This window comes from Haliotis cracherodii, unplaced genomic scaffold (genome assembly GCF_022045235.1).
Source record: "Haliotis cracherodii isolate W230 unplaced genomic scaffold, xgHalCrac1.p SCAF_7, whole genome shotgun sequence".
NCBI classification, from domain to species: domain Eukaryota; kingdom Metazoa; phylum Mollusca; class Gastropoda; order Lepetellida; family Haliotidae; genus Haliotis; species Haliotis cracherodii.
Window position 1 is genome coordinate 25,229,124 of NW_027266330.1, and position 14,462 is coordinate 25,243,585.

At 44.4% G+C, this 14,462-nt stretch overlaps 1 protein-coding gene across 1 annotated transcript in view; it reads left to right on the top strand.

The window, feature by feature from the left end:
- Positions 1 to 1,447: 1,447 nt before the first annotated feature.
- Positions 1,448 to 14,462, top strand: part of LOC139448471 (uncharacterized) — a 48,330-nt gene continuing 35,315 nt past the window's right edge. The window contains exons 1-8 of the mRNA XM_071230018.1: positions 1,448 to 1,529; positions 2,214 to 2,334; positions 2,481 to 3,252; positions 6,069 to 6,199; positions 6,421 to 6,458; positions 6,720 to 6,843; positions 8,167 to 8,923; positions 9,039 to 9,169. Of these exons, the coding sequence (XP_071086119.1) occupies positions 2,220 to 2,334; positions 2,481 to 3,252; positions 6,069 to 6,199; positions 6,421 to 6,458; positions 6,720 to 6,843; positions 8,167 to 8,923; positions 9,039 to 9,169 (2,068 nt within the window). The 5' untranslated portion in view covers positions 1,448 to 1,529; positions 2,214 to 2,219. The remainder of the gene's footprint in view (positions 1,530 to 2,213; positions 2,335 to 2,480; positions 3,253 to 6,068; positions 6,200 to 6,420; positions 6,459 to 6,719; positions 6,844 to 8,166; positions 8,924 to 9,038; positions 9,170 to 14,462) is intronic.

Below are 14,462 nucleotides of genomic sequence, written 5' to 3' on the forward strand. Positions count from 1 at the left end.
TATACTATTATGAGGAGATATGGATAAAGAGTCAATCTTTTTTACATCAGTTAGATTCTTCTCACATCTTGCTCTTCAACCAAGTGTTACGGATATAGAAAATCTCTTTAACATTTCAGTCTAAATATTCCAAGAGTACAGGAAGCACTTGAGACCTTCAGAAACATTTCCACACAGTCCAATGTTTTGTGCATGGCCATACATGTCAATTATATACACGGACTAGCAAAGGAAAACAAGGAACAAAATAAAAGGAAGAAGGAAAAGCGGGCTATCAAAACCAAGGAATTGTTGAAAAATGTCACCGCACTCCGCAATTCTAATTCTGGTCATCTACTGATTCACTTTGTTGGACGAGAAAAAGAAGACACCTTTACAGGGGCCTTTGATGAATTTGCTGATGAAAAACTTCAGACTTTAATTCAAGATGGAAGCCTGTTCACTGATGTCTACACGAAACGGTTCTTGAGTGATTATGCAATAGATCTAGACAAACTGCAGAAGAAGCAACAGGGAGTACTTGAAGAGATATCTGGGAAGCTGGAGAAGAAAACCAAGGAACATCAAAGTCAACAGGAACGGCTGGATAAGTTGAAATTGAAGGCTAAGCATGCTAAGGAGACACTAGATGAGGAGCTTGATGAAATACTGCAGCAGAGACAAATAGTAGTTGAGACATCGAAGGAAATTGAAAGGTTGAAGAACATTAAGTCAAAAGAAGAAAAGAAACTGTCTGTGTGTGTTGATAAGGATACATTAAAGGATACACATCAGTATAAAGATTTCCTTGTACTGTATGTTGAAGGGGGTGTTTATCTCACAACATCTGACTCTAAAACCAAAATAGCTCTTGATGAACGAATCATCAGTCCATCTGATCAAACTTTGATAACATTCCTGAAAAACAGAACTCAGCTTAAATCAGTGCATCCTTCTGGACATACATTGCAGGATTTAACGAGACTGCACGAGAGTAGATCAGTTCAATTCAAAGGTTACTTCAAAGGGAAGGAAACAGATGAGAACATCGTTGGTTACATGTTTGATGACCACAAACTTCTTGAATACGTTAGTGCATTTACAAAGAACACAGATGGTGGCACCTACTTCCTTGGCATAGCAGAGAAAGACCGTTCTTTCAATGGAAGTCTTTATAAGTCAAGGTTTATGGACATTCAGCAAGTTGCTATCTGTAGTCAACAGACTGTAGAAGCTAAAATAAAGGAGGGGGTTTCAAAGGGTGTTTTAATCTGTGACTATGATGGACATAAAATACAAAATGGCCTGGTGGATGTCTTTTTCATTCCAAGAGACAGTGATATGCAGGGTACTGCTGCGAAGGTGCCTGGAGGTTTTGTAATCGAAATACACGTCCAGCCTGTCAGTGGCATAGTGTTCTATGACACCCAGGGACCGCTGGCTTACAGAGTGGAAGGGGACGCAGTCACAGCATACTCTGTTGAAGAGTGGTTCCATGCCGTCACTGTGAACAGCGTAGTGAGGTAAACAAAGATATCACAAAGAATTCAGTAAGTTTACTAAGTTTATACATCATTTGTTATTTTCACCATATTTGTCAGTTCCATTACACTACAAGACTATACTAGTATTTACGGATACTGTTATGGTTGAACAATATATTTCTATTGCTATTGCTTAGATGTACATTCACACCAGTAACCGTCTCCATATCTTTTGGTACCCTTACCGACATGTTCTTCTTAAAAGACCAAGTTCAGGTACAACAAATAGCGACGCAGTGACACACACAGCTTACTTGAAAACATAGGTTTCTGTTCTCCCTTGCACATTATACCAGACAATAAAAGACGATGTGATGATGTCAGGGAGGAAAAGAATGTTTCCATCAGAAACATGTTAAATGATAATTATGGAATCGAATGGTTGAAATATATGAGGTTGAGGTTGAGGTATATGCGCTAAATGTTAAATGTGCTACATGTTCAATTAATCTTAGTGAAATATGGTTACAGTTGAAATTCGAAACTTATGTATAGAGGAACACACACATAAATATTAAAAGTAATTTATGATACTATCTAAAGTATGGTGATAGTCTAGTGGTACAAAAGACATGATTATGAATACAATAGATTTTTAACATTTGGATAAAAATAATTTCTGTTTGTTGATATGGCCCGATGATGTTATTGGGGTCTCATGTCTCACGGATTTCAATGTCAATGTTTCAGGTAATAATGCAGAACATACCAGGGCGAGAATTGGGCTTAAACAGCAAGGATTTTCGGCGTCCTCGTTTGACACCAATCAAAGAGAGCATTACAGCGATTAAAAGTCATTTTGTGAAGAAAGGTAAACGGTAAAATGTTTACATTCTAATGCTGATTTTGAGATGTCATGACAAATTGACGAATGACCTTGTATTTTGATTATAAACAATTGTCAGTTGTTGTACTTTCTAATGTCCCAGTAAAATACAAATAACACTAATATTACAGGTACACTAAATGTAGTTCCATCAAGGATACCCGCGCACCTGTGTGATGTCAGAGATGCCTTCATTTCACTGCTGAAGACGGACGGGGTTCTGTACCATGAAGACGTTGTTACTGGTGAATATACGAGTGAAAGAGACACCACATGCCTTTTGTATTTATCAGAATCATTAGCAACATTGTTAGATTTCCCTGTGTCAAGGACGCAAGGAAATACGAGATGTGACATCTTCATAGCAATGCCCCATCAACCCCTCATGGTGCTGACTGTGATTGACGATGGCAGTGAAACCGAGGAGATAAGAAATTATAACACTAGTGTGGCTAGAGAAGTGACTTCAAAACTACACAGGTTTACCAATGAGAGCATCAACGTCATTCATGGAGTCTTGAGTTTGAGTGACCTGACAGACACAGATACATGCTTCATAAAGTTACAGAGAATTGCAGCATTAGCTGCATCCTTTGTTCCGAAGACTTCTCTATTGATGACGCCATCAAAATATGAACACGTGATGATGGCCTTCTGGGCAGCTGTTGCTGAGACAAAGTCAATCCTGACAGAGATAGGAGAAGTAGATGACAGTTGTATCAACTTTCTCCCCACAGATCAGTGTGTATATCTTGTGGAGAACATTGACAGTAGATATGTTCAGGCAAGATGGGAGCCCGGCAGTGGAACCACAACTCTGATGCTGGAGGTGGCCAGGAGGCTGAGCAGACTGGGGGAAACTCTCCTGATATGCAACTCACTGGAAGAGAGGGACAGACTCAGGTAGTATGATATTGTGGCCTTAATTATATGACTACCAAAAACAAACTTTGTGTTGCTCTTCTGGACAATAGTGAGATGATATTCTTAAATAGCAGGCGACCATTATTCACATCTGTAGTACTAACCATTAATTATCAAAGAATATGTCGATTTTTTTCATCTAATTATCATTGAATGAAACTAAGGACAATACAGTATACTACAATTATGATAGACTCAAAGGGACCACTTATTTTAGTTCGTTATAACCGTAGTTCGTTATAGGCATATATTCAGCAAATGAACGGGATCAAAACACATTTTGTTATATCCATCAGTTCGTTATAAGCGTGTTCATTATAAACGTAGTTTACTTGGTTGGTTGGTTTGTTGTTTAACGCCGCACTCAGCAATATTCCAGCTATATGACGGCGGTCTGTTAATCCAGTGATTAATATGAGCATTGATCCATGCAATTGAGATACGATGACCAACCAAGTCAGCGAGTCTGACCACCCAATTACGTTAGTCTGCTCTTACGACAAGCATAGTCGCCTTTTAAGGCAAGCATGATTTGCTGAAGACCTGTTCTACCCCGGATCTTCACGGGTCCGACACAATTGGGACACCTTGACATGCATCAACCAAGTCAGCGAATCTAACCACCAGATTACGTTAGTCGGCTCTTACGACAAGCATAGTCTCACTTTACGACCAGCATAGAATAGAATAGAATAGAAATAGTTGAGAGAGTTACCCAATTACATTGCTAACATACGCTAATCAAACGGCAACTTCATTTTAAGTTTCAAATCCGTTTCATTTTATCTTATCACATTTTCATTGTTCATTACATTACAAGGGGATTTCACGTTTAGTTGATTACAAGGGCATTTCACGTTTAGTTGATTGCAATGTTTGTTCATGTTTAGTTAATCTGAATTTAGTCTTCCACTGCGAACCATTGGTAGCAGAGCGTGGTTGCTCTGAATATGGGCTAGTTAGTAATAGTGACTGGGGTTGATAGTTCTTAGGGTCAACGTACATCATTCAAAGATCTTGGACGCGATAGCTTGAGTATTTAAGTTTTGAATTGGACAAAACTTTATTAGCATGATTTCTTCCATAACAGACACATGAGTACAATGTCTGAAGCCCATATCCCAATGTGTGATCCCCAACCGTGATATAGCTGGAATATTGCTAAATATCTCATTAAAATACTGCCAAATCTTTCATTTAATCTGGATACAATACATGTACTCAACATAAGATACGACACAATACATGTACTCAACATAAGATACGACACAATACATGTACTCAACATAAGATACGACACAATACACTTACTCAGTATTAGATACGACACAGTACATGTACTCAACATTAGATACGACACAATACAGGTACTCGACATTAGATACGACACAATACATGTACTCAACATAAAAAATGACACAATACATGTACTCAACATTAGATACGACACAATACAGGTACTCAACATTATATACGACACAATACACTTACTCAGTATTAGATACGACACAATACATGTACTCAACATTAGATACGACACAATACAGGTACTCAAGATTAGATACGACACAATACATGTACTCAACAACAAAAATGACACAATACAGGCACTCAACATTAGATATGACACAATACAGGTACTCAACATTAGATACGACACAATACATGTACTCAACATTAGATACGACACAATACAGGTACTCAACATTAGATATGACACAATACAGGTACTCAATCTTCGATACGACACAATACAGGTACTCAACATTAGATACGACAACATACAGGTACTCAACATTACAGGCACTTAACATTCGACACGACACAATACATATTATCAAGATTAGATATGACACAATACAGGCACTCGCCATTCGATAAGACACAATACAGGTACTCGCCATTCGATAAGACACAATACATGTACTCAAGATTAGATACGACACAATACACGTACTCAATATTAGATATGACACAATACATGTACTCAACATCGTGTGAGTGGCTGGTGCTGTCGGTGCTGCCGCTGGTGGTGCCGCTGGTGCTGCCTGGTGTCATCACTGATTTTCAGTGATCCATTCATATAGTTTTCATCCGCTAGTTTGCCCTTTACGATCAATAGAATCTGTTTCGGTGGATAATCTATACTGGTTATTCTCTTGCATTGACAGTTTATATCTTCGTTCATATGGTCAATTTTTGGTTTTGATATGTCATTCTAAAACCAAAATGGTTTGTATTCTCACAAGAATGAAGGATTTTCAGGTTGACGTCATGCTTTTCGATATGCAACCAGTGACTTTAACCTTAAACGAAACCGTTCCCTTGTTGCCTGCCTATATCATATACTTGTCTGTTACAATAGGTAAGACTGACCTTCAAATAAGACAAGTCAATGTCAGATATATTCTCAAGTACTCCCATCTCTGACGTGTCTGTTACAATAGGTGAGACTGACCTTCAAATAAGACAAGTCAATGTCAGATATATTCTCAAGTACTCCCATCTCTGACGTGTCTGTTACAATAGGTGAGACTGACCTTCAAATAAGACAAGTCAATGTCAGATATATTCTCAAGTACTCCCATCTCTGACGTGTCTGTTACAATAGGTGAGACTGACCTTCAAATAAGACAAGTCAATGTCAGATATATTCTCAAGTACTCCCATCTCTGACGTGTCTGACGTGTGTCCGAGAATATGGTAGAGAAAAGGAGCAATGGGATGATAACTTTCTCACAGTTACTGGTTCAAATGAAACATTATTATTATTTGGAAATATGTTCCCTTTGCAGGTCAGTTCACTCGTCCACAATCTCAACATTTGATGTGGAAGATCTGAACATGTCCAAGTTTGAGAATGTGGTGCATGAAACTCGAAGTTATCTGTTCGAACCTTGTGGTCGACAATGGCTGTTCCTGAAAGGTATTGATGTACCGTAAAGTTATGTATATTGTGTGTTGTTTAAGGGTCATGGCTAATACGTTCATTTACATGTATATGAGAACTTTGCTGACAATGCATCATATTCAAACATACAATACTTAAAGGTTATTATCGGTAATCCCTAAATTTTAATTCAAAGACGGCATTTATCAGGTACTTAATACATCAGACTTGACTTATAACTGAATGTTGATTTTCAGGTACTCCAAACAGGTCACGTGATACACATGTACAAACAGTAAGTCCAAACTAAATACATGTCTATCAATTTGTATTTGTATATACTAATTTGGACAAATGTACCGCAGGATCACTCAATATACACCTGAAAACTAAAATGACCTGTTGATCAGAATGTTTGTATCAGTAGCAAAGATACAGATACAGGTAAAGCATATGTGCTTGTGGCCACTGTTTTATATTTACTTGAAATGTCAGTTATCACTGACTTTCTGTATGTTTTAGAACTGCTGATTGTTACATGTGACAGTATTTTCAGATTAATACATCAAACGGGAAGGAGGATGGTTTCAATTATTTCAACAGCAAAGACTTTCTGCGCCCGCAGTTACAGCAGACAAGAGAACATATCACTGACATTAAGCGTCACTACATGAGCAAAGGTACACTGTTTCTTTTCTTTGGGTAAACATGTTAGGTAAATGCAGTTGATATGATTAATTAAAATAGCAGGAATATATCACTCAACATTTGCAAAGGTTCACCACCTTAAAAGGTAAATTATGTGCATCTGTTGAAGCAGCCAACGACTATATTGCGAGAAGACATGGTCAATGAACAAAAGTCTGTTATCTTGTCCTGCACAATGCCAACATACAGATCACCAGTCAAAATGAGAGTATCTCACCAAATCTAACAATCAGGAAAACAAATTCATTGCCCAAAAAGAACACCTCTCAGAATCGCGCATGTAATCCACGTGAAGCAATCTCTGTTCCCAATAAGTATTTGGATGGTGCCATGTGAAAATTGTCTTCAGTAATAGCAGCCTCTCGGAGACGATTGCGTACTGTCTTAGGAAAAACTATAATGCCACTGACGTTCCGCTGGTTATTTCTGAGTGTGGTTGCAGTCACAAAGTGATGACGTCTTGCTACAAAAGGGAGAAACCTATTTTCCAGCTGTGTGATGGTATGTAGTCGACCTGAATGTCGCTGAGAAGCTGATACAAATGTCTGGTATCGATTCTATGACCTGCTGATCACACTTTGGCTAACACCCAAAGACATCTGCAACAAGACGTTGTGGTGACCTAGTTTCAAGCATGACTATGCGTTAAACAACGTCTTTGGCGTTGAGGACACATAATTGCATTAGTTGTTGTAATCCTTAGTAGCAAATGATGTTGGTTTTGCTCTCTGATAATGATGTACAGCGATTATCTCACTGTACCTCCAAACAGTTTTTTTAGCACCTCGTGCAAAAAGTGCCAATGACATCATGACTGTCCGTTTCATGATGAAATTGAGGCCCTATAGGTGTTCCCAATCATTGTGTACCGCGATATTTTAATCTGTATTTGTTGGAGGATATTTTGATATCTTCAAAACTTGATCCTTAGCAAACTTTGAGTAGTATAATTCTATAATCAAGACTTGGGGCATACTGTTGTGTAGCTGTGAGTGATGCCATCCCACACCATCACTAAACCGCCACTATTGAGGTCGTGCTGTGTCATATCGAAGGAAAATCAATGAGTCACTGAAAACGGTCGAGTGTTTCTGACGCAACAGCCATGGTCATGCTACGTTTAAACTTTCGTTGATAGCTTATTCCCTTGTGAGCTATGGCTCTAAATTGTGTTTATACTTGATGATGATCTAAGTCTATCCCCTAATGTGATAAATCGTGGCAAGCAGAATATTTTTTGTTTCGCTGTTTACACTGACTTCAAGAAGTGAATTAACCTATCTTGATATCCACAGGCGGCGTCAACATCGCTCCAACCAACCTGCCGGGCCACATAGTAGACATCAAAGACATGCTACTTTCACTACTGGAAACTGATGAATCCCTGTATCGTTGCAACCTTGTCACTGGTGCAGACCTGGACACCTGTGATCACACAACGTGTTTTGTGCATTTGACAGAATCCTTGGCAATAACACTAGACTTTCCAGTGTTAGAAAGACCAACTCAAGTAAGATGTGACATGTTTCTAGCCATTCCCCACCAGCCCCTGGTTGTACTGACAGTGATAACCTGTGACAAGGAAACTGATGTGGTACGAAGTTACAACACCTCAGTGGCCAGAGAAGTGACTGCAAAATTACGTCGGTTTACCAATGAAAGCATTAACGTTATACATGGAGTTGTTTGCACGAATGATATGAAAGATCCTAATGTGTTCTTTGCAAAGTTACAAAATATTGCCGTAATATCGTCAGCGTTCGTTTCAAAAACTTCCTTGTTGATGAATTCATTCAAGTATGACCAACTACTTATGGCATTCTGGGCATCATTAGCTGAGACAAAAGTAGATTCAAACGAGAGTCAGTTAGGATTTCTTACCAAAGAACACTGCATCCTTTTGTTGGAAAACATAAACAGTAACAACGTTGAGGTGAGGCTTCATTCTAAACGTGAAGCCACCGTCCTGATGCTGGAGGTGGCAAGGAGACTGAGCAGACTGGGTGACACTCTGCTGGTCTGTCGGTCAAGGGAAGAGAGGGACAGATTGAGGTAGGTTCAATAGAACGTCTCGACCATTATGATCTATCTGGTTCTATAGTTAGTTTTCCCAGTAGCCTGTATCTCATGTTTGATTCCATGTCAAGACGAGGTTTTTCATTTCCAGATCAGTGCACGCATCAACAATATCACTGAATGATGTCTGGAAGTGGGATCTATCAGCGTATGAGAACATTGTTCTTGATGCCCGCATTTTGCCCTACAGGCCTCGAGGTCGAGTGTGGCGATTTCAAACAGGTATGTGTATTCGTATAATGTATGAGAGATGTAGTTCTTTTACCGCAAGAGTTTCTAAAATAAGTGAATTGATTACTATTATTTTCTCCAACATCCAAACGCTCTATTGGTAAGATATGCAAATACATGTACACACAAACTTTCTTAGATTTATTCCCATTACAATCATTGATAGTTTAATTTCAATAATCCAAACCTATCAACCGAATCATTGCAATTTTTTAACTTATCCTGCATTACTCCGTATTGCATTTACTGTTGTCTTTGACAGAGTGACGAACTGTGTGAGATCCAGCTGCTGAAGAAAGTTGTCCCAACCAGCTCAGGAGGCAGCGCCCTCTCACAGTCGGCACGTGACCCGGAAGTCATGACGTCACACAAAAACACATAACTGCTTTGTCACCTCCACGGACGGACGTACTGTGTATCCCTTGTGGAAATTAAAGCTTATTATTTGTTTTTTATATTTTGCGTGTTTCTACATTCATTATATGCTGCTACATTGTTACCTGTTATGGGCCGTGACCTTAGGGTCTTCCCATTCGTAAATTGTAACGTTTATCGCTCGTCTGTGGCTCACGTCACAGTAATTTACGGGCGCAATGTTGTTCCCGCCATTTTGTTTTCTTTCCCGCCATTTTGGCCATTCACCACGTGGCCACGTAATGTCGTGTTCTGCGTTTTGAATTCTCCCTTTGGCTTGGGTAATACATTACATTTATGTATGTTGTTTTGGTGTGCTTAAAGCCTTGCCTTTTCGCTACCTCTCAGCGTAATTGTTTCTTCTCATAAACTTCAATATAATACGAAGTTTTTGAGTTACATTATGTCTCCCGTACTCTGTGGTTTTGCCACATGGTTACGTGTTTGCACATGGTTATGTGTTTGCTTAAAGCTATGCTTTTTCGCTACCTTTTAGCGTCATTGTTTGATCTCATAAACTTCATTGAAATACAAAGTTTCTGAATCACATTATGCTTCCCATACTTTGTGATTGGCCACATGGTTATGTGTTTGCTTAAAGCTATGCTTTTTCGCTACCTTTTAGCGTCATTGTTTGATCTCATAAACTTCATTGAAATACAAAGTTTCTGAATCACATTATGCTTCCCGCACTTTGTGGCTTTGCCACATAGTTATGTTTTGCTTAAATTCCAGATTTTCTGCCTCGCTGCACTTGTTGCCGCGGGAACAAATCTGGTCGGGGCCGCCCCTTTCTGCCGTGATTGTACGACGCCCTGTACTTTCACAAGGCAGTGCCGATGTTGCAGTCATTCGTCGCTGTGATCCTTCAGCTCATGCGAGTATCCAGGACACACCTCGCTCAACGTGCTCGTCGACCCCCACCTACGTTGACGGTGCTCCCAGCACCAACGGCGGCTCCCAACGTAGAGTCTGCCTCCCATGGCACGACATACGACCGTTCACGGTCTCCTACTCCACCGGCGGCTCCAGCGCTCCCAACGTAGAGTCTGCCTCCCCTGGCACGACATACGACCGTTCACGGTCTCCAACACCACCACATCAACGCTGATGTCTCCGGCGCCCCCGGCGCCTCCGGCGCCTCTGATGTCCCGGCGCTCCCGGCGCTCCCGGCGCTCCCGGCGCTCCCGGCGCTCCCGGCGCTCCCGGCGCCTCCGATGTCCCGGCGCTCCCGGCGCTCCCGGCGCCTCCGGCGCCTCCGATGTCCCGGCGCTCCCGGCGCCTCCGGCGCCTCGTGCGCTCCCGGCGCCTCTGATGTCTCGGCGCCTCGTGCGCTCCCGGCGCCTCCGATGTCTCGGCGCTCCCGGCGCTCCCGGCGCCTCCGGCGCCTCTGATGTCTCGGCGCCTCGTGCGCTCCCGGCGCCTCATGTCTCGGCGCCTCGTGCGCTCCCGGCGCCTCCGGCGCCTCTGATGTCTCGGCGCCTCGTGCGCTCCCGGCGCCTCCGATGTCTCGGCGCCTCGTGCGCTCCCGGCGCTCCCGGCGCCTCCGATGTCTCGGCGCCTCGTGCGCTCCCGGCGCCTCTGATGTCTCGGCGCCTCGTGCGCTCCCGGCGCCTCCGATGTCTCGGCGCCTCTGATGTCCCGGCGCCTCTGATGTCTCGGCGCCTCGTGCATTCCCGGCGCCTCTGATGTCTCCGCGCTCCGGCGCCTCCGCATCCTCTGATGTCTTCGGCGTTCCCGGCGCCTCTAAGGTCTTTGATCTCATGATCTTCGACGCCTCTAATGTCTCTGGCGCCTCTGACTACTCCGGCGCCTCAAGAGTTACGGAAGAAGCGCCTATGATATATCCGGCGCCTAAGATGACCTCCGGCGCCCAGATCAACAAGCTTTATCAAGCTCAGATCAACGAGCCGACTATCCGATCTTCTACTGCGGCTTAAGGGGCACCATCGGCAATCGCCTCCCCGGCGCCACTGCCCTCTTCTCTTGCTGCCGTCTCATAACTCGTCACACGGAGAAGCATGGTGAAACAACTGTCGCCGCTCCTGTCGCTACTCTCCCGTCGGTCTTCGGGATCGTGACTATCGTTCTACTTCGTTCCTGGGTGGAATCTTTTCAACCAATAGACAGTTGGTCTGATTCAACTTGCCCACTGAGACGTTATCCATAATCCCGTCGTTTAAAGCGCTATGATTCCGGAGAGATGACCTGCGGGTTTCCATCGAAACAGAGCGTCATGTGAACAGCGTCTGTATCAGATTCGACGACGACATCCACTTACAAAGAGTTTACTTCGTCGACATCGCCACCAACGCTGTTCTACCCTACCCTAGCGCCAGCGTTCCTGAAAGAGACTCTTCCTCGGCGCTCACCGGGTTTTCCACGACGCCCATGGGGTTCCGTGTTTTATCGCAAAACTCGGGTACACCACTTGATCGTCTCTCACGCAGTTCATTGAGGATTGTCTGTGTGTGGAGTTTGCACCTCAGTTCCGACTCCAAGGCGGTTTTCTCGGCTACTGCGCAGTGTGATTTACATGTCACGTGTCAAGTACTCGGACTGTCAACAACTCCGACCGGAATTAGGTCAACTTACCATGGCAAGGGGTGCCATGTATTTCTACAGATTGGTTTCCATGTCTAACTGTACGCTTGGTGCTACCACTCAACCAGGCGCCTGTCGCAGTCCATCCATGCACGGATGTTGGAAACAATAGACCTCCTCTACCAACACGGCTGTCACGAGGAACCTTGTTTCATCAACCCTTCGCTGTAAGAACGATAGCGCCTATAGGCGTTCAAGGGATGGAAAAGATCGCCTTCCTTCGTCCGGTTTGATCTTTTCGACTACGACACCTTCCTATCTTCCGCCTTGACTACCGGACACAGTGTCGATTTGATACTTAAAGTCCCTCGGCCGTCCCACTGACCCCTGTTGCATACCTGCCTCGTATCGTGTTGTCGTCCTCCATCGTCACCTCGATATAAGAACAGGAGTACTTATACGCCGCTTCAGGGATGAAAACTTCGTGCAATGGCCATATTGCCTCGACTTCCTACTACCCGGTTACGTCGATGCCCCGGCGGTCGATTGTGAAGCTGGTTTACTTCGTCTACTTGAGGTTGGCTCGCAGCCGATCACACCTTTTTCCGAATCGTACCGACGGTACGCAATCGCAGACCCCTGTTGCTGACTACCTCCCCTGCCACCTTGTCAGTGGCTAGTGGCCCACACCAGCCCACATTGTGACCACCTGTGATCCAGAGATCAACACCATTGGCACAGCAACAGCCTCGAGATAAAGGCTTATCCAGGACGTCGCTTGCTGACAGTGCTTTCTCGGTCACGCCCTGTTGATCGTGTCCACTGACGACGTCACCGTAGTGTGGTGTTTGCGGACCCAGAGTACTCGCCCCTCTCCCGGCGCTACAAACTCGACCGGCGCCCCCGAGAATCACCATCTTCGGCGTTCCAGGCGCCTCAAGCTCTCCGACGCCTCACGCTCTCCGGCGCCTCGGGCCAGAATATGTCAAACGGTCGACACCCCAACCCTAGATCTGTTTGCCTCATATCTGAATTTGGCCAGCTGTCGTCTTCCATTCCACCTGTGCCGGATACGACCGCTGTGGCAGTCGAAGCCTTCCATCGTTCCTGAGAAGGATTACGCGTGTACGCTTTTCCGACTCCGGTTCTCCCTCCCATGGTTCTTCAGAGATCCAGGCCACTCGACCCCTGCCATTGACTTTGGTCTCGCCTTATTGGTCAGCCAGAAGTTGGGTTATCGACCTCCGAAACATACCCAGAGACAACCCCTGGAACTTCCGGTGTGGTCCAACCTTCTGCTCCATCCACACGGTCTGTTGCCACACCCTCATACCCGCATGTTATCGTCTGCACGCCTGACACACCTGCAGAAAGCCAAGGGCTATTCGGCTAGAGCGACCAAGGCTATTGCTTCAGCCCACCGTCCATCTACAGGGGGACTGTATGCTGATAAATGATGCTTGTTCCAGGCATTGTGTTCTGACAAACACCAGGATCCGATGACAGCGTCACCGCAGATCCTGGATCAGTTCCTTCTGTACTTGCGTAGCACCCGTCGGTTGAAGGGCTTACCACCCCCACACACCTGGTCGCCATCTACTCCGTTCTGGCCATCCCGGACGATCGGAGAAAGACGAAAATTCCCGACCTACGGGCCTGGCTGCGCTCGTTCAGTCTTGAAGACCTGAAGGCCAAGTTCGGACCGCCTGCGTTGGATCTGCATGTGGTCTTCAACGCCCTTCGAACCACTCCCCTCGTCTTCCTTCTACGACCTTAAGTAGAAGACGGGTGTTTCTACTGGTTTTGACTACTGCCGCTCGAGTCCATGTACAGCACGCCCTCGTCGTCTCCCGTGCCCGGTTCGAATGCGGTACCCAGGGCGCCGTTCATCATGGACCGTACTGGGACGTCAGCGTAAAGACTCAACTCCCAGGACAGCCTGATAGATCATTCCTTGTCCCCTCCCCCCTCGTCCAGTGTGGGTGCCGAGGATGAGGATGAGCGTCATTATGCCCAGTAAGGGCACTGAAGGTTATTCTACGATCTAAAGACTGCCGCAAGTCTAGGAAACACCTTTTTCTGCCGGTCTCCCCTTCGTCGCAGTCGTTGGTCAGCCGGAATACTTTTCCCTGTGGCTCCGGACGGTCATCCTTAAAGCTTATGAGCCGCCGGATTGGACCCTCCCCCCAAAGGCTATCACCTGAAATAAAATGAGATCAGGGCGATCGTATTTACACTGGTTCTTCACGGTATACTGTTCCATCCAGTCGTTCAGGAAAGCCTGTTCGTGGCGATCGGACACCGCCTTCACCAACCACTACTTCCG